The following is a 26,262-nucleotide window of genomic DNA, read 5'->3' as shown; positions in this document are numbered from 1 at the left end:
TAGGCGCTAATGGGGAAAAGCCGCGATTTGGTGCGAAAAAGCGCCGAAAAGCACCAAAAAATTTTTCGTAACCCGAAATAACCTTCGTAACCCAGAACAGTTTTTTTCAATTGGATTTTTTCGTAACCCGGAAATTTCGTAAGGCGGCGCATTCGTATCCCGGGGTAACACTGTACTGCATTTCTGCACTACTATCTTAAACCAATCATAATTCTTTTGAATAGCTTCAAAACATAGGACTACTTATTAAATCTGTTTTTAGCCTGGTAAGTGCTCAGCACAGAATGTCCCTTAGTTTAAAATATGAATTAAGGACTTAGTATTCATGTAACCTGTTCAGTAGACCAGAAAACCTTAAGTACCAAGAAAATATAGATCACAGTATTGATAATTCAAAATATGCCTAATTAAGTTTTTCTTCATTTCCTCTAGTATGCAATCATCATAAAGATAGAAAAACAGTTAATACATGTATACACTGCTTAAATGTCTCCCAGTGAGTGACTTCCTAGTCTTGTTTCTTGAAAAAAAATTATTAAAATATTGCTGTCTTCGTATCCATTTAAAAACTGTAGAAATATTTATTTCCTGAAAGAAAATGTGACAGAATTTATTAATATTACAGGCAGGATACCACCAAATCAAATGTGATGGCTTCCATACTTTCAGTAGCACATTCTATCTCTCCTTTCCATCTCAGCCCAAGAACTGGTTGAGAGTGAACAAACTGAAGTTTAATCCAGACATAACAAGTGGTGTTCCTGATTAGGCAGATTAGGAAATAGGAACTGAACCTTAGCCTACGCTGAACACTCCCTCTGAAAACTCAAGATTTACAGTCTGAGGGTATTTCTACACTCAACACTGAACTTGGGATTCTCAGGTTTCAGGAGTGATTTAGCAGTGCATATACAGTCCCTCTCAGATTTCGCAGGGATCCATTCCGCGTCCCATTTTAACCCCTCCGTTCACCTCCTGCGGACATTCAAGGGATGTGGATTCCCAAGTTGACAAGAATGGAGGGAAGACTGAACACAATTAAAACTAGTATGCCAACTACAATTGTTCTTTGGCTATCTGACTTGGCCACAATGATAAATGTTTTACTTACATCCTGTGTGTCTGTGCATGTGTTGTGTGCCTTCAAGTTGTTTCTGACTTATGGTGATCCTATCATGGGGTTTTCTTGGCAGGATTTGTTCTGAGGGGCTTTGACATTGCCATCCTCTGAGGCTATGAGTGTGTGACTTGCCCAAGGTCATCCAGTGGGTTTCATAGCCGGGAAACAAATCCTAATCTCCATAGTTGTCATAGTTCAATGCTCAAACTACTGCTTGATTACTATAATGTGCTCTGTGTGGGGCTACATTTAAGGAATGTTTGGAAACTTCAGCTACTGCAAAGAGATGCATCCAGTTTGTTAACAGGAGTTGGTTACAGGGACTATATGACTCTCTTATTATCACTGAGCCACTGACTGTTGGTTCATTTCTGGGCACAATTCAAAGTATTGTTTATGACCTATACAGCTCTAAACAGCTTGGATCCCAGATATCTGAAGGATCATCTCTTCCTATATGAACCTGCAGTGGGGAGGGATTCTTCCTCCCTACTGCGGTCCCCAGACCCTCCTCTTTCCCAATTTGTATCAAAGCACAACTTGGGCTTTGGCATGGATATATTTTGCATACTCAAGCCCTATTGGCTTGAATGGAGGCACAGACAAGAATGCCTGCTTGCATAAATCAGCCATATTCTCCTGATTTCTCTATCCAGCTTGAGCCCACTGCCCCCTACCTTATGCTGTATCAGAGAGGTCTTTGACCCTCAACGCTGGCTTTGGGGGCTGCTGTATAGAAAGGAGTCAGGAGAGCCTAACTGAGCAAGGGACCTTATCTATTGATGGATTCAACCCTAAAATATTTACATTTTTTATTATTTACTCCTGGTAAAATTTATGAGCCCAACTTTATCTCGCCTTTGCACTGGATTAGAACATTTATATACCTCACCTGATTTATGACTGCTTTAATTTGTTATACAAATAAGTATGTCACATCGATATCCTGCCTTTTTGCCAAGAAGCTTAGAGCGGCATACATGGTTCTCCTCCTCCTTGTGAGGTTGAAGTTAAGAAATGCTGACTAACCCAAAATTAACCACTGAGATTTTGTAGTTGATTAGAGATTTAAACCTGGGCTTCTAAATTAATAGTCCATTATTCCAAATGCAACTATGCCGGCTGCCAGTATGACCTGTACAAAATAGCCGAGACTATCATTTTCTCCATCCTGAAATCATCAATTGATACACACAATTTTTAGCACAGAACATGCAAGGCAGTATTACACTAAGAATGTAAGTTGTCTTCATAAACGAAATGTGTCCCGAAACATGTGGATTTTAAAGCTGGTTTTTGAAGGAGGAGAGTGAAGGAACTTTACATACGTTGATTGGGAGGCTGTTCCAAGTATAAGAGGCAGCATGGAAAAAGACAAAGTTGGGAGTGAGCAAAAACACAATGGGTAAGAATGGATGGATGTTTTAGGATAAATAACAAAGGGGTGTTATTCAAAAGGTAGGGGATAAAGTTTTGGCCATCGCCCACTTTTAGAAACTCCGAATGAAACAAACATTTTTCAGAAAAGCTTCCAGGGCTCAAAAACCTAGATGGTATAAAAATGTTTAGGGCTATGCCTACAGCAACATTCTTTTCACACTTCATTTCATCAATTAAGTCTTTCATTAGCCCCAAATTTCCCCCATAACCCTGAACTCCCCCTTTCTAGAACAGCATGGTTCCTAAAAGCTGGACATGTGCAACTGCACCTATTTCCCTATAGACCTTCAAATATTTCATACTGTGAGGGCAGGGATAGAGATGGGAGGGATAGAAGGATAACAAAGTCACTGGATCTAGGATCTTGGGAGTTGCCAGATTCTGGAATCCAGATTATTAGGTGGTACCATGCCAAATAAAAAGGACAAGAAAGGCTATACTGGTGAAGCTGACGGGCTACAGTAGGGGACAGCAAGGAGCATAGCATAACATTCTGTGCCAATTTATATTGTTCACTAGTAAAGGATGTTCTTTATGCAGAGCAGTCCAATGCTGATCCAGGTACATATAGATAAAGCAACCAAGGAGGCAGGTCCAATTATGTGACTGCTTTTCCACCAAAAAAAAAATTCACATTGCCAAGAAAGAGAAAACGTTTACGAGTAAAGGAAGCAATGCAATGGCCCCATCCACACAGTCTGTGTTACACACATTTGTGGAAAAGCATGTGATTATATCATGCCAAATTATCTCTCCAGGGCTGCTGCCACACCACAGAATTAATGCAGTTTGACACTGCTTTAACTGTCATGGCTCCATTCTATAGAATCCTGGGATTTGTAGTTTGTTGTGGCACCAGGGTTCTCTGACAGAGAAGGCTAAATGTCTCACAAAACTACAAACCCCAAAATTCCATAGCACTGAGTCAGCATTAATTCTGCAGTGTGGATGCAGCTCAACATTGCAACAAAGCATTAGTCTGTGACAAGTGTACAAAAATGCTTGTACCTCTTTAATGAGATGCATATTTAATTAAAGAAAATCAAGAAGTGCAACACAAACAATTCAAAGGACAAATGCATGCAAATACTGAAAGTGTTTATATGAAATCTGTTGGTGACGACACAGCCTAGGAGATTAATAAGGTTATGGTGTATTGCATGGAAAGAGACACAAAAAACTAGACAACACATATAATAAATAGTTAAATAAATGCAACTTGCATTAAGACTACACAATAGGCAGCCAACAAGCAGCCCCCTCCCAAAAAAAATGTTGGTCATATGGCATCTTTTAAACAGTGCAAGCAGTATTAGAAGAGCAAGATCTGAAAACTGGATATTTAAACATATTTATTTTACCACCAAAACATTGCTTTGTGGTTGTTCTTAAAAAGCAAGCAAACTCAATTGATGTAGAGCATGTATGAATATAAAATGAAGTTATTCATAATGAAACTATGACATTTTTCAGCTATGAAGTGTACATTCATTCTTTATATAATTAGCTTTGATGAGGAAAACTTCAAAAGTAAGTGGGTGCAAATTAGTAAATCTGTAAGAACAAGTCTACCAAATTAAATTATATGGTACATGCAATAGCATGAGGTCTCACAAGTGTATATCACTTTGATCCAAGTTTTTGGTGTGTGTGTGTTTTTTTTGTTTTTTGTTTTTTGTGTTTTTTTACTTTGAACATTATGGGCATATATTTTCTTTAGCAGTAAACTTACTCATGATTTTCATAATGGGTTTTCATCACCCTTATCATTGTAAGCAATACAGAAATTTGTCACAGGCAAATCTAATGTTCATGTTAGTGTAGTACCAATTCAGTATATTTTCAAGTGATCATGCAACACAGAAGATATAATAATATTTCCATAGGTAACCTATCATGAAACGATTAAAAGCAAATGTTTGACTTTTGTACTACATACAACAATTGAGGAATACAAAATGATGGCACATATAACATCCCAGGTTGAATACAATATCTGAAAATGCTCTTTTTACTACATCTGCCACACTACACAGAAGAGTGCCTTTCAAACTCTGAATTTATAAAATACGTTTTGACGTCAAACTACATGAGTTACAAAAATTTGTGCTGTTATCTTTTGAAGCTTCTGTTGTTTTAATTAAAGTAGCTTCTGGGCCCACATAAATTGCATCACAGTGATGGAGTTGGGAAGTCAGTGGTCAGAAAAGCAACCACCAGTGGCCATGTTGGCTTGGGGCTTTGGGGAGTTGTAGTCCAGAAAATAATTGGCCCATTCCCATTGCAGTTTGCTGCGAAGCAGGATTCAAATCAAACAACTCTCATTCCCATTTGAAACAACTTCTGATCCTCAATGGATCGATTCCAGGAGGAAAGAAGCGGGGCAAGCACAAATAACCCAGGGTTACTTGATAGTACATTTTTTGCAGTACAGTGGTACCTCGGGAAATAACCCAGGTTACGAAATTTCCGGGATACGAAAAAATCCCATTGGAAATAATTGTTCCGGGTTACGAATGTTTTTTTCGGGTTCGAAAAAAATTTTTGGTGGCGTTTCGGCGCTATTTTACACGGAATCGCGGCTTTTCCCCATTAGCGCCTATGGGATTTCGGCTTACGAAGGCTTTTCGGGTTACGAAAGCGGCCGCGGAACGAATTACTTTCGTAACCCGAGGGAGCAGTGTACTTTTTGGAAGAACCGATTCTGAAGTGAGGCAAATAAGTGGGAATGCCAGCTCAGAATCGATTATTTCTGAGGGGAGGGGAAAATAGCAGAGGAGTGTTTACCACCACTTATCTGTTTTTGACAGCTCCACCATCCCCCCCCCCCCCGGTCAGTGCTGCCTTTGTACTTTTTTTAAATGATAGATTAATCAATTTTGAAACTACACTCCTTGGGGGTCCGGAGGGCAGTTGGGGCTCCTGTGCCAGGCATGGGCCTCTCTCCGGGTCTGCCGCTCCCTGGGAGAGCCCCAGCCTCCCAGAGCCCTGAGGAGAGCATCCCAGGATCCCCCATGTTCCCCCCGGGGGCCAAATGGAGGATGCCCCCCAGGAGAATTTTAATTAATTTTACTTTTAAAAAAAACAACTATGTCCCCTGTCCTCCTCCTCCTCCTGGGTCCCTTCCACCAGCCGTACTAGCCTCCGGGCGCTGGAAGCAGACACTGCCTCCTCCTCCATTGGGGAGCCCCCAAGCGCTGGGGCAGTGACAGCCCAAGTCCTTTGGGATCCTTCTGCTCCGGCATGCACTTGGCTCCACAACATACTCCAGCTCCAGAATCCCATAGCCTTGAGCCAGGGCAGTTAAAGTGGTGCCAAGCAGGGTTATTTCTCCAGTGTGGATGCAGCCAGAAAGAGAGCTTCCCCCAAGGGAGGACCTTCTGGGGAATGGCTCCTGGATGGGAAAAGGGGGCATGGAGGACCAAGGAGGACCCCCTGATTACCCTCCGTAGCAATGGCAATCCTCCTCCTCCTCCTCCTCATTATTATTATTTATTATTATTAACCTTTATTTATAAAGCACTGTAAATTTACACAGCGCTGTACATATAATCTTTTAGTTAGAAGGTTCATCATCAATTTTAAAGTGGCACAAGTGGGGACGACAAAACCAGAAGCGGTTTAAATGGGGTAAGAAAAAAATCCCCATTATAATGGAAAAAAGGGGCTTTTTCAATTCGATTTAAGTATCAGGGCTGGCACAAATCTTGATGTGCTTTAAACTGCAAGTGGGAATGACCCCAATATTTTCCAAACTCTGGACTTAATCCTTTCCCAGATGCTGTCTACAGATCTCGGTCTCCTCACATACTCCCAAAAGCTAAAATGTGTCCCAGTCAAGGGAAAAAATCTGAGGATACCAGTCACCAATCTCAATCTTCTCTCATGTTGTGTCAATATGTCATGATAATTGAAGCAAGAGTAAAAACCTGGTAAACAGTGACAAAACTGGCATTAACAGCTGCATAAGGGAAGAGGAAAGAAGCTTTTTCATTTCAAAAAAAGAGTTGATTTAAAATGGAATTATTCTTTAGCAACAGGCCCTTCATCCCAGAGCAAAAATGGGGAAAATGGGATTTCTTCTTGTATTACATGCATGTCACAAAATTTGTATTCACATGAAAACATCACAGAGTGCAGAAAAGGCCAATGTGTATTCAAACTACCTGAGCAATGCCACAGTAATCTCAGTTCTCATTTTTTAAAAAGGCTGGCTTGGGAGATTTCAAGTCCTGATGAATGAAAAGAAGAAATCTGGAAACTTTTTGGCATTTTTCACTTACAAAAATAGACTGGATGAATCTCAGAGAAAGGAGCCTTCATAGCACAACTGAATAAATGAGTCTCTGGGGCATGCAAGGTAGGTTTCTATTTTCCAGCTATATAAATGAAGCCACCACTTAAAAAGGGCAAAGATTTATAATTTATTCTGATTTCAGGATTAAGAGTGGTTGTTTTTTCTTAGTATACAGTTCTAGAGCCCCCCTTTTGAACAACCAGGAAATGTAAACCATTATTATTAAAGTAAAAACTTACCCACAAATCATGTTCAGCATAATCAAACAGCAGCCACACCTTTCTGTCACTATGAGAAAGGAAAACCTTCTGCAATGCAATCACATTAGGGTGCTTCAGTTCTCGCAAAAGCTGCAAGTGAAGAGACAAAGACCATTAATATTTCTGTCCTCAAAAATAGATCATTTTCATTTCATTTGTATAGTAATATATGTTATTAATGCATGTCAGGACAACTGCAGCAGATGAATGAAACACTTCTTAAATTGGCAGTGCCTAGAGACAGTAATCAGCAACAGAGGATTATAATTCTACTGCCTTTGTTAGGAAGCTTGGTGTCAGGGGAAGGTATTCAGTCTGAGTTTCAATTACTTGGTTTGAGATTTCAAGAGAATTCTAGCTTTTGCAAAAAGTTCCTCTATCTTAGGTATGGCGAATTTTTCTTAACTCAAAAGCTAAATTGTCTTCAGGCAAAACCATGCTGACATATTGATGGTGGGCAGTCAATCCATATCCCAGTAGCAGGGCTACATTTATAGATGGGTGGAGCCATGGAACCATACATATCCCATCTGCAGCTTGTACACATAGATATAAAAATTCTCATATAGATAAAGATACAAAACCCTCCTCAACACTATTTCCCCAGTGGAGACTTATTAAAAACATCATCATGTTTTTTGGGGGGAGACAGGAAATTCTATTTACACTAATCAGAGAAAAAAGATTTTCAGTGGGCAACATCTTGTCACGGAGATAAAATTAGCCCTATCTGAGAAGGGGGAGTGAGGCTTGTGGTTGCAGACATATCGTGGGACAAATCTAGTCCATAGATTGGAGGTTTTCTATCCCTGTAACATTATAGGGCAAACATATGTGTTGATAAGTCAGTGAGAAAATATCAAGGCTGTCTTCCTGAAACTTACTGAATCTATTTCCCATTTTGAACAGAAGTCAACTGGGAACATTTTTACAGAATCTCTATGCTTTTCTATGTCCTCTTACTTGTTTCGCCATTTTTAACAACAGAAGGTAACACTCTTGCTGTTAGACAAACTTTTCTATTATAAACTCAATTCACTTACAGTGGATTGCATCTAAGAGTGCCCTTCTTCTTACAGAAGATTGAAATCCTTGCACCAGTGTGTTGTGTGAGAACAATAAAACTAAGTTTATATATGATATTCTGTTTGTGTAATGTCTTGCATAAGCAGAACTATGAGAATTACAACAGACCCTTCCTATTACAACACTGGCTAACTCTTTAAGAAGTTGTAGAATAGTGCAGGTGGTTATTTTCCTTTATTTTATAGATCTTTGGATCAGCCCCTCTTTTTAGACCCCAAGCACAGAGTTTGTATAACAGCATCAATAAAAATCAGATGCTAAAAGCTGAAAGCCGTTTTGGCAAAAATGAATGTAAAGCAACCAGCCTGCTGCTTTAAAAGAAATAAGAAGAAATTATTAAGTGATGTTATAGATCCTTGTTCAGACATGCACACGAACTCTCATGTGTATCCAACAAATCAGAAAACATTGGGAACCTTTCCAGAGGCATGGCACGTACTCTGCAGATTATGCACTGTGCCAAAGTTGAGAAATAAACTCACAAAGATTAAGAAAGAGTAATGCAAGTTTTACTCTACCATAATTTTTCAGAGGAGGGAGAAATGACAGATTAGCATACCAATCTGTACTCATGGATCAGTAGACTTTTCCCAACAAAAGCAGAGCAACAGAAGGAAAAGATGAGAAATATGGTTCATCAAACAAGGAGTGGGAAACTATTTGGGAAGAAGGGGGATCCTTCTAAGATTAATCACAACAGAAGAAGTTCCACAGCACAGAGTGTGTCATGTGAAGGGGGAAATAAATAGGTTTAAAGCAGGAGTGAACAACAACTGGCTCTCCAGATAGTGGAGAATTTGACCACACTGGTTAGAACTGATGAGAATTTCACTCCACCAACATCTGGAGAGTCATCAGTCATTCATTCTTATTTAGAGCAGTATCAGGAACAAGAAATAAAGGGAGAGAAAGTATGTTACTTAATTTCAACCTAAGGAGAACAAAGCCATTTTTTTTTATTTTGAAACTCAAATAAAGCAGAGGCTATCCTAGTACTTCATCACATGAATAATCACTTTAGTCCGCAATACAATGAAGTCTTTAATATCATTCAAAAATGGTCCTACAGGTTATAACTGGAAGTCTGGTTGCCTGCAAAGCCTTTATCAGGGATCCCAGAACACAGTTCAAAAACAGAATTTGAGCTTCTTTTTAAAAAAAAAAAAAATCTCCCTTCTTGATGTTATTAAGTACCCTCGAGTCAACCTCAACTCATGGTGACTCTGTGGATGAGATGTCTCCAAGATCCTCTGTTTTCAACTGTTCTGCCTAAATCTTGTAGTTTCATGCCCATGTCTTCCTTAATTAACTCTAGCCATCTGGAGTGCAGTCCTCCTCTCTTTCTATTCTACTATGTTCAGTAGCAAGCCTGCATTTGCACTTTCTTCCTTGACCCTCCTTAGCAATTGTTCCATGTCTATGGTGTTCTCTGCTAGTAATGTCACATCATCTGCATATCTTAGATCATTAATGTTCCTTTCTTTTATCTTCACCCCTCCATCTTCTAAGTCAAAACCTGCTCTTCATATGTTATTTTCTGCACACAGGTTGAACAAGTAGAGTGATACAATGCAGCCTTGGCTGACTCCCTTACCAATTTAGAGCTATTCTGTTTCAGAACTATCTGAAGAAAATAACAAACACTATCAGGAGCAAGGGAACTTAGTAAAATAGGCAAGGCAAGGCAAGGATACTAAGGGGGGAAGCACACGGGCCACTTGGAACAGCTTCTAGCCACTCCAGCCACAATCAAACCCCTGGGGATGGCCTGGTTCTGAAGTGAGCTGCCACAGCAGTCCCAAAGGAGCTGCTAGCAAGGAGCGGCTTTTTGCCACTCCTTTGGCTGGTGGCTTCCGGCCACCTTAGGTAGCCTCAGAGTGGCTTCTTGCAGCATCAGGGGCATGCATCGTCTGCACACCATACCCCTGAAGCGGCCAAAAGTCACTTTTTGTGGCCCATCTGTTTTGGGCCTTTGTGTGAGCACTTCACTCAAGATCGTATATAAACTTGTCACAATACTTCTGCTCTAAGCTTGGCCTAATGGCAGGAAAAACCACTGAAATAGAGCTCACAGCTTTAAGAAATCATGTACCTCACTGTAAGAGGCTAGATAACCAAGACCCAACAAATGCATGTTTGCTGATAAGATCCCCTCATACAGCTCTTAAGATAAGCAAATGGACTCCCAGTGTAGGTGGGAACCCTAATGAAGCGGATGCAATCATTGGAGGCAAGAGGTACTTTACAAGATCTGAATCTCTATCAGGGTGTACAAAGCAGCAAGATAGTGCAAACCTAGCAATAAACATTTAGACTAAGAGAGCAATAAACATTTAGACTAAGAGCAGAGGGAAATGTTGAAAGAAGATACCGTCTGCCTGCAATTTACGCGAGAGTGCCATTCGCGGCTTTCAGCGTACGTTGAAAGCTGCGCCAGAAGAGCCCCTCTTATGCCCTGGAAGAAATAATGGGATGTACGTCTTTGGCACCTGCGCGCCACGCACACAAGCCCCATTACTTCCAATGGGGCTCCAGCACACACTGATTTCCCCTTATGCAGAGGGATCCGGAACAGATTCTCACATAAGGGGAGGGCCCACTGTACTAAGTATTTGATGATGTGATGGGTGAACCATGTGATATTTACTGTGCATTGGGTTCTATGAAGAAGGATTTGAAAGCTCTTTAGAATATCCCAAAGTGCTCAAGGAATTCTTATAATCAAGTATTGGCAGACAATATGAAGGAGACAATGATTTCTGGCATACTAAGGTTAAAGTAAAACAAGAGGGCTTCACAGAGATTCCTTAATTAAGCCTAGCTAGATATTACAGCCCACCTGGCACTATCTTTATTATTATTATTATTAACCTTTATTTATGAAGTGCTGTAAATTTACACAGCGCTGTACATACAACTATTTAGTTAGATGGTTCCCTGCCCGCAGGCTTACAATCTAAAAAGACACAAGACAAAAGGAGAAGGGAGAGGTGTTGGGGAAGCGGATCAGGTCCAGCAGTTCTTCTCTACCTCCTAGGCCTGGACCAAGGCAGATGGAATGGAGGAAGGGCTTGCGCTCTTAATGGATGGTCAAAAGAAGAAGGGAATGACAGTACGGAAAGGGGAAAGTCCAGCTCATCGCCTCTCTCACATAGGCCTCTCTCCCCCTCAAGATGGTGGTCGGAAGGAGGGCTCTTTGTCTTTGCAGGCGAGGCCTGTTGTTGCTGGCCTGCCTCTCTCCCCCTGAAGATGGTGGTCAGAAGGAGGGCTCTGTGTCTTTCCAGGCGAGGCCTGTTGTTGCTGGCCTGCCTCTCTCTCCCTCAAGATGGTGGTCGGAAGGAGGGCTCTGTGCCTTTGCAGGCGAGGCCTGTTGTTGCTGGCCTGCCTCTCTCCCCCTCAAGATGGTGGTCGGAAGGAGAGAAGGATCTTTATGTGGTGGACTGCATGCTCCTGTGAGGCACGAGGCTATGCTGACAGAAGCAGTGCTGCTGGTAGGGTGTCCCATCTCAGGCAGGCTTTTGTGGAGGAGCCAGACTAAATGTGCCAAACAGCTATTTGCCAGCAACAGTAGTGACACTGGCGGAAGATCTCTCAGAGACACCGACAGTGGCATCATAGCTAACACTTTTTAGTACTGTGTAGAGAAAAAAAGGCAATAGTAAACTGCTCCTGAAGCCTTTTATCTTGAAAACACTCTGATGAAATAATCTTAATTGAAACAAGAGATAGTGCTAGAAGATGAAACTCCTAGGTTGGATGGCACTCAGTGAGGTATTGGGAAAGAGCAGAGGATGAGTACAAAGAGCATTGTGGTTACTGATGCAATTGGACTTAAGCCAAAAGGACATTTTTCTTGATCTGCTTTTCAGTCTGTTTACCTTCATCCAGTCTATTACTGATGCCGCACATAGAACTAAACCAGCTTTCTTGGAATTGGATGAGAAGGAAAAATAGAGTTAAACATCATCAGTATATAGATGATTGAAATGAGACTCAAATCTCTGCATCTCTCTGAGCAGTTTCAGGTATACATATGGAAGGACAAAACAAAAACCTAACAGACCCCACAGTCAACAATATGAAGACACAGATTTCATCACAAAAAATGTCCTTTTATTCTGAGCTGCCATAATTCTCTTACATAAAACAAATTCATTTCAGAACAAATTATCCCCTAGATATATGAGAAAAGGTGCTAAGTTGATGCCAAGAGAAAATTGCAGAATACTTTTATATAGGACGTTACGACTGAGCTCAGTAGCAAGTGTGACAGCACGAACTGAGGAATATATATATCTATATATTGACAGAAACTGCAAGGCTAACACTGCCTCAACTTCCTGTTTTCACAGTGGGAGAAAACTTTTTAAAAAATGCCTCTCATTTAGCATGCATGCCTTTGTTAAAGAAAGAACGAAAGAAAAATCCATCATTGTTCCAGATCAGGAAAAGCACAATGAATTGCCTGCAACTAGGATAGCACTTTCAAGGGGCCCTGATGTAATCTGGAGCAGCCACCTTGGCTCCATGGGACATACACACAGATAGGCATCTGTTCACCATTATTTGCAGCTCAGTTCTCACATACTTACAACATAAAGTTTTTCTTCCACTAGACTCCATATTTCCTCAGTAGACACAGTGTCCCAATTGCATTATTCAGTAAGAAGTTACAAAGTATTGCCCATGTTCCTTGGGGCTCAGGGCCATTATGCTGAGTCCTGACTTGTAGAAATGTAGGAGTGAGGGGCTAAACAGACCAACATTTAACGCCGACCTTGGGACACAGTGGGGGCGTGGCATCCACATGCTTCACAGCCCAATGCTGGTGTCACACCACGTGCCTGACTGCATGGCAGGGGGGCATCACGGTGCTCCTTTGGCACAGTGTTTAAACACGCTGTGCCAAAGAAGAACTTAAAAACTGCAGTGGCAATCCCGTTCCACCTAGAACCGCAGCCGTGGAGGCGCCATTAGGAGCAGTCCTAACCTGCGTCCTCCTACAACACCATCACACCGGAAGACTTTGCCATTGCTAAAAGGAGTGGCATTTTTCTGTTCTTTTTTGCGCTGGAAAAGCGCCAGATCGAGGCCGTGCGCTTGCTGCGGCCCCGATCCGGCGCTAAAGGGGCGGAGTGAAGTCACTCCTTTGGGGCTGTCTGTTGAGCCCCTAAGACTTGAAGAAGTGAAGCCAACTATCTGCTATATCATTAGACCCATTTAGAACATATTCAACTGACAAGAGAGAAATAACCTTCCACAGTCTTCCCACTCTCTCCCTTTACCCATGCTTGTGCATGTCAGGTGATGTCACATGAGACTTTCATCTATTCTTCATTACATCCACACTCAGTTCAAAAATAATTTTAAAACATAAATTCAAAAACATAAGTCAAAAACAATTTGAAGCCACACAACAACAACAGCAACAACAATGGATAGGTATCATGCAGCCCACAGGCTGGAGGCACTTATGTGCTCATTTTCTGCATGCCCTACACTCAAATTAGACAGTATGTTTTGAAGCATGTTTATTTTATTTTATTTTATTTATACCCTGCTCACTTTGAAACAAGAAATGTGGAGAGTATATACCTTACTTTATAACAATTCTTGCTCCTAGAGGCCTCCTGGAAGCACAACTCTACTTTAAAACAAGGCAAAGGCTACCTGTGTACCTTGTTTTAAAATGAAAGTACTTCAAATGGCAAGTTCCCATCCTTTTTCTCTCTTTGCTACTGCTGCAGCTATATTTGGCCAATGAGAGTACACTACCACCCCCATAATGTTAAGGTTGTGGTGTTAGTTATTATATACAAAAAAAGATTGTAACAAATGAAATGTCGAATGATCAGTTTTAAACAACAACAGTATTTTGATGTTTTAAAGTAATATTACTTGAAATTTGATAAAGAATGGAATATTCTCAAATACATTTTTAAAGTTACTACTGAATTTTTGTACTATCTGGCCAAAAAGGGTTTAAAATGAGGTTCAGGGAGATTATTTCATGATAACTTGATAATCAAAGGAGTTAAAATAAATTTTATCTTTGCCTTCTCTTAAGTGAACATTTATAAAGTGTTGAATGGGAACAACATTTTGGCCACCTCTGACTTTGAGACAAGTTCAGTATATCACACTTCTGTATATATTCTGCATCTTTATTTAAAAGTACATGTTTCATATTCAGTAGCATATTCAGACAAAAGGAATGTCTGTTAAACTGGGCAGGCCTTGACTTTTTAAAGTATTTATGGAAAATACTTTTGGCTTTTGTGATGCTTAAGGGAAAACATTTGTATTGTACCTGTTTTAAGACAATGCTTGGGCTTAACATAATAGCTATTTAAAAGTTTTACATTTTTCTTCAATGTTGTAATGTTTGGTTTTTAGCTGCATCTTGTACATATTAGTTCATGTTGTAAGTTACTCTGGGCCCTAAACTGGGGAAAAGACAGAACAAAAATAAAAGAAAACGATGAGTACAGTACTTTTGTGATTCAATCAGCCAATAAATCATACATCCCAAAAACTGCCTTAAAATGCTGCTATATTCAGCAAAGTTCAAATTCAAGGACAGTTAAGCAAGAGACTCACTCATATAGGGAAAAGCAATCTTTAAAGAGAGGATGATAGTCAGTGCGGTGTAGTGGTTTGAGTGGTGGACTAGGATTCTGGAGACCAGGCTTCCAATCCTTCGTTGGCCAGGGAAACCCACTGGATGATAGTTAGATCCATTTATTTGTCTCTTTGTATCCAGAGAACTCTCCTCCTCCAGCACCATGTTTGAAATGTTGATTTTCTTCGTATCAGCTTTCTTCATTGTCCAGGTTTTACAACCATACACAGAAATCAGAAATATGATGGCATGGTCAGACCTGACTTCAATATTCAATGATATATACCCTTACACTTGAGGGTCTTGCCTAGTTTCTTCATAGCTGCCCTTCCAAGTCCTATCTTCTGATTTACTGATTGGTGTCTCCATTCAAATAAATGACAGGATACAGCAGGGGTAGGCAACCTTTTTGACCCGGGGGCCGGGTTGCTGTCCATCAGACAACTGGGGGGTCCGAAGCCAAAAAATAAATAATTAAATATTTTTTATTTTAAAAAATTATATAAATAAATAAACCAGGACAAATGTAGGACAAAATGTTCAAATGGAGGACACCTTTTTTTAAATGGAAAACATGTGAAAAATTGCTAATTTTATAAAAAAATGTTAATATAAATGCATGTTTCTGAGGCTTCTATAGACAATTGCCCCCCTGCCCCCGCTTTCCCCCCTTGCCCGCCGCTTGCTCCCCCTTGTCCACCTCCTCCTGATAGGCCAAAGGCCCCTTGCCCTCACGCGAGAGGCCAAAGGCCTCGGTGGCAGGACCAGGCTGGGGCCGGTCCCAAGGCCTCGCTGGGCCGCATCCAGCTTGCGGGCCATAGGTTGCCTACCCCTGGGATACAGTATGGAAAATATTTAACTATTTCAATGTCTAGCTTAAATCAACAAAACTATTGATTAGAAAAACCCATACTTTAATTTATTTGGTTAAAAAGTTTCAGCTGATTGATTAGCAGAAGTTATTTTTAAGAGAGACTGAGAGCAAGTAACTTTAAAAAGTTTTTTTTCAGTTGCAATGTGTTATTCTAACAAGAAAAAAAAGTACTGCATTTAAGATGGCTTCTTTTTTTGATCAGCATATGTAGTAAGTGCTTGTCAAATTGTAATTTCTTTCCTTTTATTCAAAGGAACTGATGGTTGGGCAATATCAAGATTTCCACATATTTAAAAAAATTTATTAAATAAAAAACAAGCAGTCAATAAAAAATGCATTGGTTGATAACCTTATTAAAACCCTTTCTCACCACAACAATATCTGTTTGGGAGTACTTCATGTTGGACTTGGACCCACTGCACCTCTGGCCAAGTCACTAAGCTCTACAACGGTGCAAAAAAATAAATAAATCTAAGGCTGTCAAGTAGAAACTACTACCATCTCTGTTTCCTAGCAACCTATAAAGATGTATACCACCAGCTCAGCAAAAGCCTAAATGTACTGCAAACGATTGGGATACAGAGTGGAGAGGTAGAGCATTCCCAGTCAGGCAGTTGCTGCTGAGTGTCTGACAGGCTCAAGTAGAGGATTATTCCCCATGCTTTCCATGGCAGGCAGAGATAGCACATGAAAAGAAGTATCTAGGCATGGTGCACTGCTACTCCCCTCTCCTCTAACACTCAGGACTACTCAGTGGGACAACAAGGGAGAGAAGTGAAAGAGTAAGCAGCCTTTGTTGTTGTTTTCCATAAGGTCAGTTTCATCTTATGGCAACCCAGGAATGAAACATGTCCAACTGTGACAGTGACCCACAATTCAGTACACACTAAAGAGCAAGATCAACAGAAAAGGGGCTTTTATCTCACTGCATATATTAAACAGCTTGCATATGCAGGTTAGTTTGTATTACTTTTGTTGGTTTTATAACCACAGTACTATTTTTGTATTTTCATTGCTTCTGGCCCATCTATTCTCCATCGTTCACCTAGAGGCTGATTTCTACTTGGATTGGAAAAGACTTTGAAACATCATACATGCATTAATTTATCTATACTGAGGTATCCTTATACCTTCTCAGTTACTGTTAATGACCACTCTGTTAGGTTCATAGTTTTCTGGTAATTTTTTTGTGTCTGTTCCGCCACACACCATGCCTCAGCTTAGCATGAGTGTAAACATATCCAACTGAGGTTATACTCCATGTATTCAATGAAGTAGGCTGGAGTCTTTAAAAGTTTACATCAGATAAAATTTGCTGTTCTGCAAGGTGCTACAAGACTCATTTCTGATGGTACCAGATCAACACTGTGGAGCAATTTAAGTTTCCTGAAACTTCAGCCTTTGGATATTAAACAAAAATATTTAAATATCAAAAATATCAAAGCCAACCCTGCTTTAAATCAGCAGAGTAGCAGAAATATGTCCTTGTCTAACTAAGGCCCGGTACACACGGGCGCTTTGTGGCATGGCGGCAGTGATTTTAGGGTTTGGGAGTGCGCAGCAACCACACGCTCCCAAACCCTAAAATGTACAGATGCCGGTATCATGGTGGCCTCCCATCCATAGGGGGCTGCCATGACGCTGCCGCCACTGTACAGCAACCAGACATCACTGGCAGGAAGTAGCATCATGGTGGCACCCCTTCCCGGTTGCAACACCGCAAAAAGAAGCTGCTCTAGGCATTGTCGTCCCATGGTTTGGTGGTGTGGCAACGCTACGCAGTTAAGAGGGGCGGTGTTTTGCAGCCGGTGTGTACCAGCCCTACACTTTCCTAAGAATTGAGACTGACTCAAAAACAACACAAGTAGATTGAAGTTCAAACAATAGTTTACTAACGGCTTTAAAGTATATATACACAGATCTAATCTAGCTAGCTAGTGAATAGTTCAGGTTAAGAAGAAATATTTATCCCACCTTCTTTCCAAAGAATGTTGATAGATAAGGAAGATGGAGGATCCAACAGGGAAGGAGAAAATCTTTGAAAGTGTGAGTCCTAAAAGTGTGAGTTGTTAGGAAGGATCTAATTAGGGGAATTTCTGAATTTAGCTCAAATTGCTGAGAGGGAGAGTCCTAACAACACTCTTGCAAGACCATGTCCCATAGTGTATACGAGAGGTCCACAAGAATCCCTTGAGAGATGACGCTGAGACAAACTGCTCCAATTAAGTCTAAATATTTATTAAAAAGGGAACACAAACATACAGCAATGGACACATGCATACACACATACATGCAATTCTCAATTAAAGTAAAGGAGGGAAATTTGGGAGAGAGTTGAGAGAGGCAAATCTACAGGAAATACTTACTTCCAAAGGCTTCTCCAGGAACCAGATGTGGATGTAGATGATGAAAGGACACGGCCGCCGAAACATGGGGGGAAAATGGCTGAGGGAGCTAAAATCAGAGTTCAGTCTAACATGAAGCCAGGCTGTATTCTGAATATAGCACATCGGTGTGTGCTAGACTGAGGTTTATACTGTATAGACAATTTCAAGCTTCTGGAAATGAGCTTAATGGCTTAGCTGCAGCCAAGACAAAGGATGTAAAGACCTGGGCTTTTGTTAAACCAAGGTGAAGAATAGACTTAGCCAAGGCACTCAGATCTGAACACAATCCAGGAAGGCAAACAGATGAATAGGTGGCCATTGACTTAATCACTGGGCCATCAGGTGTGAGGCTGAAAACAAAACAGCAAGTATTGTACTGGTTTTTGGAAGAGATGGTTTTTCTTGTCTAGCAACTCCCAAACTTCCTGTGGAGAATTTCCAGTCCTTTTCTCTAAGGCTCCTACTCCCTCCTTCGCAAGCTGTCTACATGACATCTCTGCTTTGGAGAAATGGCAGTGCTCCCAGGAGGTCAGTTTGGGGTCAAAGAGAACTCCACACACTCCAAAATTTAATATAAATCTATATGCTCTAACAGAGTGACCTAAGTCACATGGTCAGTTTGAATGAGAGGAGAGGGGGTGCATGCAGGAAATCCCTATCTAAGGAGGAAAGAGAATACAAAAATCTTCCAACAAATACAACTTTTTTGTTGTCTGCCTTCAAGTCATTTCTGACTTATGACATCTCCAAGATAAATCAATCATGGAGTTTTCGTGACAAGGTTTGTTTAAAGGAAGTTTCCATGGCTGAGCAGGGATTCAGATCCTGGTCTCCAAAGCCATAGTCCAACACTCAAACCACTATACTACATTGGCTCAATGCAACTACCTACTCCCAAGTCCCACATTAAAATGAATAAATTTCCAAGAGTATAAGAACTTCAGTATTATTGTGAAAATATCACTAAATGGCACGTTTCTCTTTAATATACTGGATGCCAACTACTCGGTTCTCACCTAACTTACTGGCATACAGAATCTCAATGAATGGCAAAATTAAATGGCACACCACTACATCAACTAAGAATAATTGTTTACTGCCTAGAAGGGCAAATAGGATTTGGAGACATGAAACCTTCAATGTTGTAAGCCATTATTATTATTATTATTATTATTATTATTATTATTATTATTATTTTACAATAAATATCTGTGTTCTCTTTTAAACTCTGGATCTTGATACTGTTCTTTGGCACATTGTTGTTAGATGTGGCCTTTCTTTTTTGCTACAATTGCTGAAGTCTTCTAACACCCCTGGTCTGTAAGAACCCTTCTGAAAGGCAATTGTTCTATAAGTAATTTTGTTTCAGGATCTGAAAATGTTGTGGCATTACTAAACAGTATTCTTCTTAAACAAAAACATTTCAAGTGACTTTAAAAGGGTTATGCTTTGATTCAAATAAACGAAATGAGACAATTAACATTGTGCTTTCACTCTATGAGTTTCAAAGAAAGAATATAAATAACTTTGGCACTTTTACTGATAGACGGAAGGGAAGGCACAGCTATATATCACATCATTAGTTTGCATATTTTCAAACAAACAATATAAATGGCCCAAACCATAATACAGAGACATATACACCCATCAGACATCCACAGTAACCACTTGTTGACTCCTAAATCTGAAATGCTGATAGCTAAATCTTTTTAAAAGGCATTGGGGAACAAATAACACATACAAGAAATAATGACCTTCACAGAAAAGTTAAAAAACATCAGAGAATGGGGTATTAAACCATTATATAATCATTTTTTAAAAAAAGGTCTTGTAAGCAGTCTCTGACATCTACTGAAAAGCACTTTCCCAGGAACTGTAGAACAAATAAGAGTACAGCCCTTCTAAAAAACTAAAAACACAGAATTTGGGAGGGGGGGTGTCAGTTCACACAATGATACATGATTTGCATACTCTAAAGTGTTCCTGCTATAGGTTTCTCCTCTGTATCGTATAAATCCATATTGTGTCACCTTTACTATTCACTTCTTCCCCCATTCTCTAATCAATATGCTTCTTTTCGCTGTACGAGTGTCTAGCGAGAATTAAGAGTGGCTGTGGTAGTCCTATCTTGCCACATCCAACTTGACCCCTTTCTCTGTGTTTCCCATAATGATGTAATTGCATCTTGCAAATGACAGGTGCACAAGCACACTGTTGGCTGTTATGCAAAATTAAAGCTAAATATGAGTTTTTCTTTCTGGCCAGATAATGGGACATGAATTTCATGGAGTACAACAAGTACAATCCTATCTCCACTAAAATTTAGTGCTTGTGGCAAGAAAAGGATGTGGTCTTAATTTATTTAGAGTTGTACAGTACCTTAATGAACCTCATAATTTCTATAAAGACAAAGGGTCTACTGTAGTAGTTTGCTGTACGCACTACTCTGCCATTTACTCAAGCTAGTGTTATAACCTACTGTGCTCTACAGAGGCATCCACTGCAGTGATAGCTGCAGCCTGTTTTGGCACGAGGACCAGAAGTCATACAACTAACACCAAAAATCAGGCGAAGGAGAAGGAGGGGGGTTACAAAAATGACATGAAATCCCTGCCACCACGACATCTCACAGTAGGGTGTGCATACTGATATTGATAATATGGTGAAACATACATAAACAAGAAAGCACAAGCAGCCAAATTAAAGATAAAGTGGTGGAGATGCTGGGAACTGGCATCGTTTTGTTCAGAGTGATGTACAAATCATGTGAATAGAGAGCATAAGAAGGCGGTAAGAGCCATATACAATCAGTCATTATTAGTAGCATAATATACACCCTGTTTGAATCTGCCCAAAGGCTGTGTGCATGGAAAAACTAGCACACAAATACTGCAAGTATTACAGTATTAGTTTAATTTTTGCTAGGCTAATAAAGAACCCATTCTTGTAAAAAATAATTTTAGAAGCTTACACCACCATACTGCCCTACGTATACTGATCTTGTTTGATTTCAGAACAGGGTCAGATCTGGTTAACACTCTGAAGGAAGACCATCAATGGGAATGTCAAGGATCTTCAGGTACAGCTAGGAAATTTTTTTGCCTGAAACACTACATTGCTGTTGAGAATCACAGGTTACAATAACTGACTCGATGACACAGTAGTATAAGACAACCTGCTATGTTACCAAATTTTGCAGGCAATAATAGCTGATTTATTTCAGATTGTTTAAAAGATAACATTTAAAGTTTACTATACTTATACTAATATTATAATGTATAATACACTACAGTATATGATATATAATGATGCTACATACAATGATACTATACAGAATATCATAATTCTACAAGGCTGCTTCAGCAATTTTTATAATGTTTATGAAAAATGTAGCAGAACAGAAAATAATGAAAGTGTTCTAGCATTTTAGGGATCAATTTTGTTACATTTAAAGCTCACCTCTAATTGTAACAATTAGGCCCCTAATCACTTACATGTAACATAGACCCCTAATCACTTACATAGCTGGCTCTTACTTTTGCCCCAAAATTTGTTTGAAATTTTAACATGTTAGTTTTGTAATTATAGATGATCCAGGCCAGTGAAGACCTCCTACAAGTTGTGACTTTTGTTTTATAAACCTTGTATATGAAATACAGTTCCTAAAGGGAATGAAGTTAGGCAACTAAATGAATACAGACAACTGAATACCGTATTCTGTGCTCATAATTTAACCAAAGTCACATGTATGCACATCACTGGTTTCAGTGGAAAATAAGACACGCTTTACTAAAAGCAACTAAAAACAGTGAGGTGCCCGATTTAGTTATATGTAACATTAATATTTTGTCCTCTTCCAAGGAGCTCAACAGAGTCTATCTGGTCCTCCTCCACATTTTTCTCTTTACAACAATGCAGTCAGGGAGATTAGGCTGAGAAACAGTCCAAGGCCACATAAGTAGTTAACATGACTTGAATTCAAGTTTCCCTAGTCCTAGTCCAACCATTGTACCATGCCCTATTTATAAATTTTTCACCATTTTTGATTTTCTTCTACTTCATATAGATTCTCAATCAAGCCTAGAAATAAGAACTTCTACCTTCATAATATTTAAGATTTAAATATTGTGGCATATGCATTTTAGAAGTAAGAACTCCTTGTGCATTTTCAAGGGACAGGAACCATACTCTCCATTCATATACAGAAAGCAGCATTCAGAATTATTAAATTATTTTTTATTATTTATCCCTAATTAATTTCCAAAGGAAGAATTATAGATGAAATGAATTGTAAACAAAAACGTGAGTAAGAGAAGGACATACATTGCTGCACGCCTGGAAGGAACTATAGGGCAAAAATTCTTATTTTACCAATAGCACAAATCAGAAATAGACATTTATAGTCAGAAATACTGTAGTAATTTATTCTGCTTTATTCATTAAATTCACCAGTTGAATACTGTACTTTTATTAAAAAAAAGAAAATTAACACAAACCCTCAAGCTAATAACCAGCAAACCTATTTCAAAAATACATTAAATGTATTAAAATATTTATTTCAGTACCTCCAGCCACCAAACCAGGGAGTGGCATTCACTTTGTAGACTGTATCCAAAATTGTGTAATCTTTCCTAATTATACATGAATGCATTTTTGCAACACTCCTTTCAAGTATGGCACATGCCCAAGAAGCTCCAAGCTACAAATTGTTTTCTATTTAAACTGGAGTTTTACCAAATGTTCTGCAACAGTAATTTTTCACTTCATTTTTACTGAGCTCTCTTCAGTTGCATGTTAATCAAAAGAAGGTCCCACAGAGTTCATTTGGAACTTGCTTCCAGTGAAACAAAGGACTGAAATCCAACCGTTAGTGCCCAGTTAGAGTGGATCCATTCAATCAATGGAATGTACATTAAGTGCTAACTTACCTGGTTCCCATTGCTTAAACTGGTCTACTCTAGTTGGAACTAACTACTGGGTTTAGGCAATTGGATTTATTTTCTGGAAAGCACAGCAAAACAAAATATCAAAACATTCACAAAATATTTGCAAGTAATATTAGATATGAATGCCCCATTCTGAGACCCACTAGGCTAGATTTCAGCAAAAACAGAGATCAAAAGATGTCTACTAACCAAAACATGCAAGTTTTCCAATGAGGAAACAGGACATATTAGTGAATGCTGAAAAAAGCTCTTATAAAACACTTTCTCCTTTGGAATGAGTTTTTACAATTACTTTTCTTTACTCAAAACTTAAAATCCAATTCCCTGCTTCAACCAGAGTAGCAATAGCAATAGCATTTACATTTCTATACCGCTTAATAGTGAACTCAGCACTCTCTAAAGGTTTATAACGTGTAAACCAATTGCCCCCAACAAGCTGGGTACTCATTTTACTGAACTACGAAAGGATGGAAGGCTGAATCAACCTTGGGGCCCTGGGACTGAACTCACAATGTTGTGGCTGCAGTACCCGTATTTAACCATTGTGCCACCAGGGGCTCCTCCATTTAATCAATTAAACTAAGCAATTAAATTAGCATTTATGGCCCGATTTACACTGGCCTTTGCGGCACCCCCGTCACGTGCTAGGGGTTGACCAAGGACACACCGCCCATATTGGCCTCACCCCTAGTATGTGACGGATGCGTCAAAATGACAGCACCCTGTACACATGGGTGCTACCATTTTGACGCGATGGACGCTTAGCGTCCGCACATCCCAGCACCTTTGTGACGCTGCAAGGACACCATTGGCGCCTTGTGGCATCACAAAGGCGACACAAGAACAACCCACTTTTTGCAGGTTCTTTTTGTTCCGCTGTGGCTCCCTCGTGGAGCAAACCAGGGCGGCAGGAGACCTCCCTTTTTGGACGGTTTGTATCCAACCGATATAACTCTAATAGAATCAATAAGTCTGCCATTCTATATGGCATTACCAACTGGATTTAGAACAAAATACAGTGGGCCCTCCCCTTACGCAGGGAGATCCATTCCGGATCCCCCCACATAAGGGGAAATCTGCCTATGCTTGCGCCCCATATGAAACAATAGAGCATTGTGTGCGGCAGCGCACACGGCGCCTGTGCACACACCATTGCTTTGATCATCACACAGCTTCTGTGTCAGCTAGAAGCCGTGTATAGTGCACCCATGTATGGAGCAGGCACACTGTACACAGCATTAAGATTTCTGTCTAAAATACACACAATTCTACACAGTCTGCCCTCCCCATACGCGGGGGATCCATTCCAGATGTCCCCCCCCCCCCCATCAGATGAGGAAAAGAGTGTATGCTCAAGCTCCATAGAAAAGAATGGGATGCGTGCTCACAGCAGTGTAGGTACATGCCCCATTACTTCTGCCAGGATTTGCCTTCCACATAAGCTCAAAGCCGTGGAAGGCAAGCCTGCCTATGAGGAGGGCTGACAGTATATTTAAAACCAAGTTTGTACAGTGGTACCCCGGGATACGAAAGCACCGCCTTACGAAATTCCCGGGATACGAAAAAAATCAATAGGAAAAAACTGTTCCGGGTTACGAAGGTTTTTTCGGGTTACGAAAATTTTTTTGGTGCTTTTCGGCGCTATTTCGCATGAAATCGCGGCTTTTCCCCATTAGCGCCTATGGCTTTTTCGGCTTACGAAGGATTTCGGGTTACGAATGCGGCGGCGGAACGAATTATTTTCGTAACCCGGGGTACCACTGTATTAGTTGTTTTTGTTTCTGTTGCAATATAGTAACAAAGATTCTGTGTTAGAAACAATTATATATCAGAAATCTGTATCATAGTTAGTGGTTCCTTATCACCCAAAGTCACCTCACATGTTACACTTTCCAATGGAGACAGTACAAATGTTCAGTTACCAGTGATCAACAGCAGCATAAACAGTTGGTGTACATGATATACAGTGGTGCCTCGGGTTACGAAATTAATTCGTAACGCGGCCACTTTCGTAACCCGAAAAGCCTTCGTAAGCCGAATTGCCATAGGCGCTAATGGGGAAAAGCCGCGATTCCGTGCGAAAAAGCCGAAAAAAGCACCAAAAGTTTTTTCGTAACCCGAAAAAACATTCGTAACCCGGAACAATAATTCCCTATGGGATTTTTTCGTATCCCGAAAATTTCGTAACCTGGGTATTTCGTATCCCGAGGTACCACTTAAAAGAAATAGATACTGTTATTCAGTTATTGGATAACTGTAAAGCTTTTCTAGCAATATAAAACTATATAAAATATTATAATAAAAACTAAATAATCAGCATATGTATGTTAAACTCAACCAGATGCTTTAAAATAAATCAGTATTATACTTGAATAAAGGTTTAATTGAAACATATCACAAATAATTAAACTTGAACTTTTACAGGGAATAAATTGGCAATGAACAGAAGGGAGTCCATCTAATTTCCTTTCACTGAGAGAAAGCTTCTAACAGAGAGTGGTGTGATTTCCAGTGATTCTCCCTCCCCTATGAACCCTTCCATAAATATGGTGTGGAAGGTCTCTCAACTTCCCAGAACAGACAGAGTAGGTGGATCTACATAAGGGACACAGAATCCTGGAAACTGTGTGCATCTCTCACAGATGGACAGATTCAGTTAGCAGAAGGGGGGGGGGGAAACTAGTCAGATTCTACCCATGTCCATTAACTATGAAATTATTTCAATATCTATTTGTATGTTATTTTGTTACTGTATTGCGCTTTGATTTCTTTGAGAAAAGGCAGAATATAAATAATTATTATTAGTAATATTATTATTATCCACTTACTGCTATTTCTCTACATGCCGACATGGATATCCCTGTTCCTTCAATCTGCTTCAGTGCATATTCCTTTTCATCTTTTCTGCAAGAAGAAAACATTTAATTTTACAGATCTTATTTACATTTGCAATATACAGAAATGCATAGCTGGTTCAATCTCTGTTCCTTTGAAAATGAATGACTAACTTACAGTGCTGCTATTGACAACAGTGCTTGATCTGTAATGATGGACCATGTTTCTTTTTTCTGTGACTGTTACTTTTGATATGAAGTTTTTATATTGGGGGGAAAAACAGTTTATCTGACATATAGTGGGAATATTTAATTTTAAAATGGTTTGTTGTTGTGTCACTTCAAGTTGTTTCCAATTTATGACGACTAAGACCCATCATGGGGTTTTCTTGGCAA

General features: G+C 39.9%; 1 protein-coding gene across 4 annotated transcripts in view; it reads right to left on the bottom strand.

Annotated features, from left to right (window-relative positions):
* The window catches only part of CDK19 (cyclin dependent kinase 19), a 132,832-nt gene that overhangs the window by 65,256 nt on the left and 41,314 nt on the right, over positions 1 to 26,262 (bottom strand). For all 4 annotated transcript variants that reach the window (XM_042446696.1, XM_042446694.1, XM_042446695.1 and 1 more), the window contains exons 2-3: positions 25,861 to 25,936; positions 7,097 to 7,207 (exon numbers count right to left, since the gene is read on the bottom strand). In XM_042446696.1, coding sequence (XP_042302630.1) covers positions 7,097 to 7,207; positions 25,861 to 25,884 — 135 coding nt within the window. In that variant the 5' untranslated portion in view covers positions 25,885 to 25,936. The remainder of the gene's footprint in view (positions 1 to 7,096; positions 7,208 to 25,860; positions 25,937 to 26,262) is intronic.

Source organism: Sceloporus undulatus, chromosome 1 (assembly GCF_019175285.1).
Source record: "Sceloporus undulatus isolate JIND9_A2432 ecotype Alabama chromosome 1, SceUnd_v1.1, whole genome shotgun sequence".
Taxonomy (NCBI): Eukaryota; Metazoa; Chordata; class Lepidosauria; order Squamata; family Phrynosomatidae; genus Sceloporus; species Sceloporus undulatus.
This window is presented reverse-complemented; position numbering and strand designations above follow the sequence as displayed.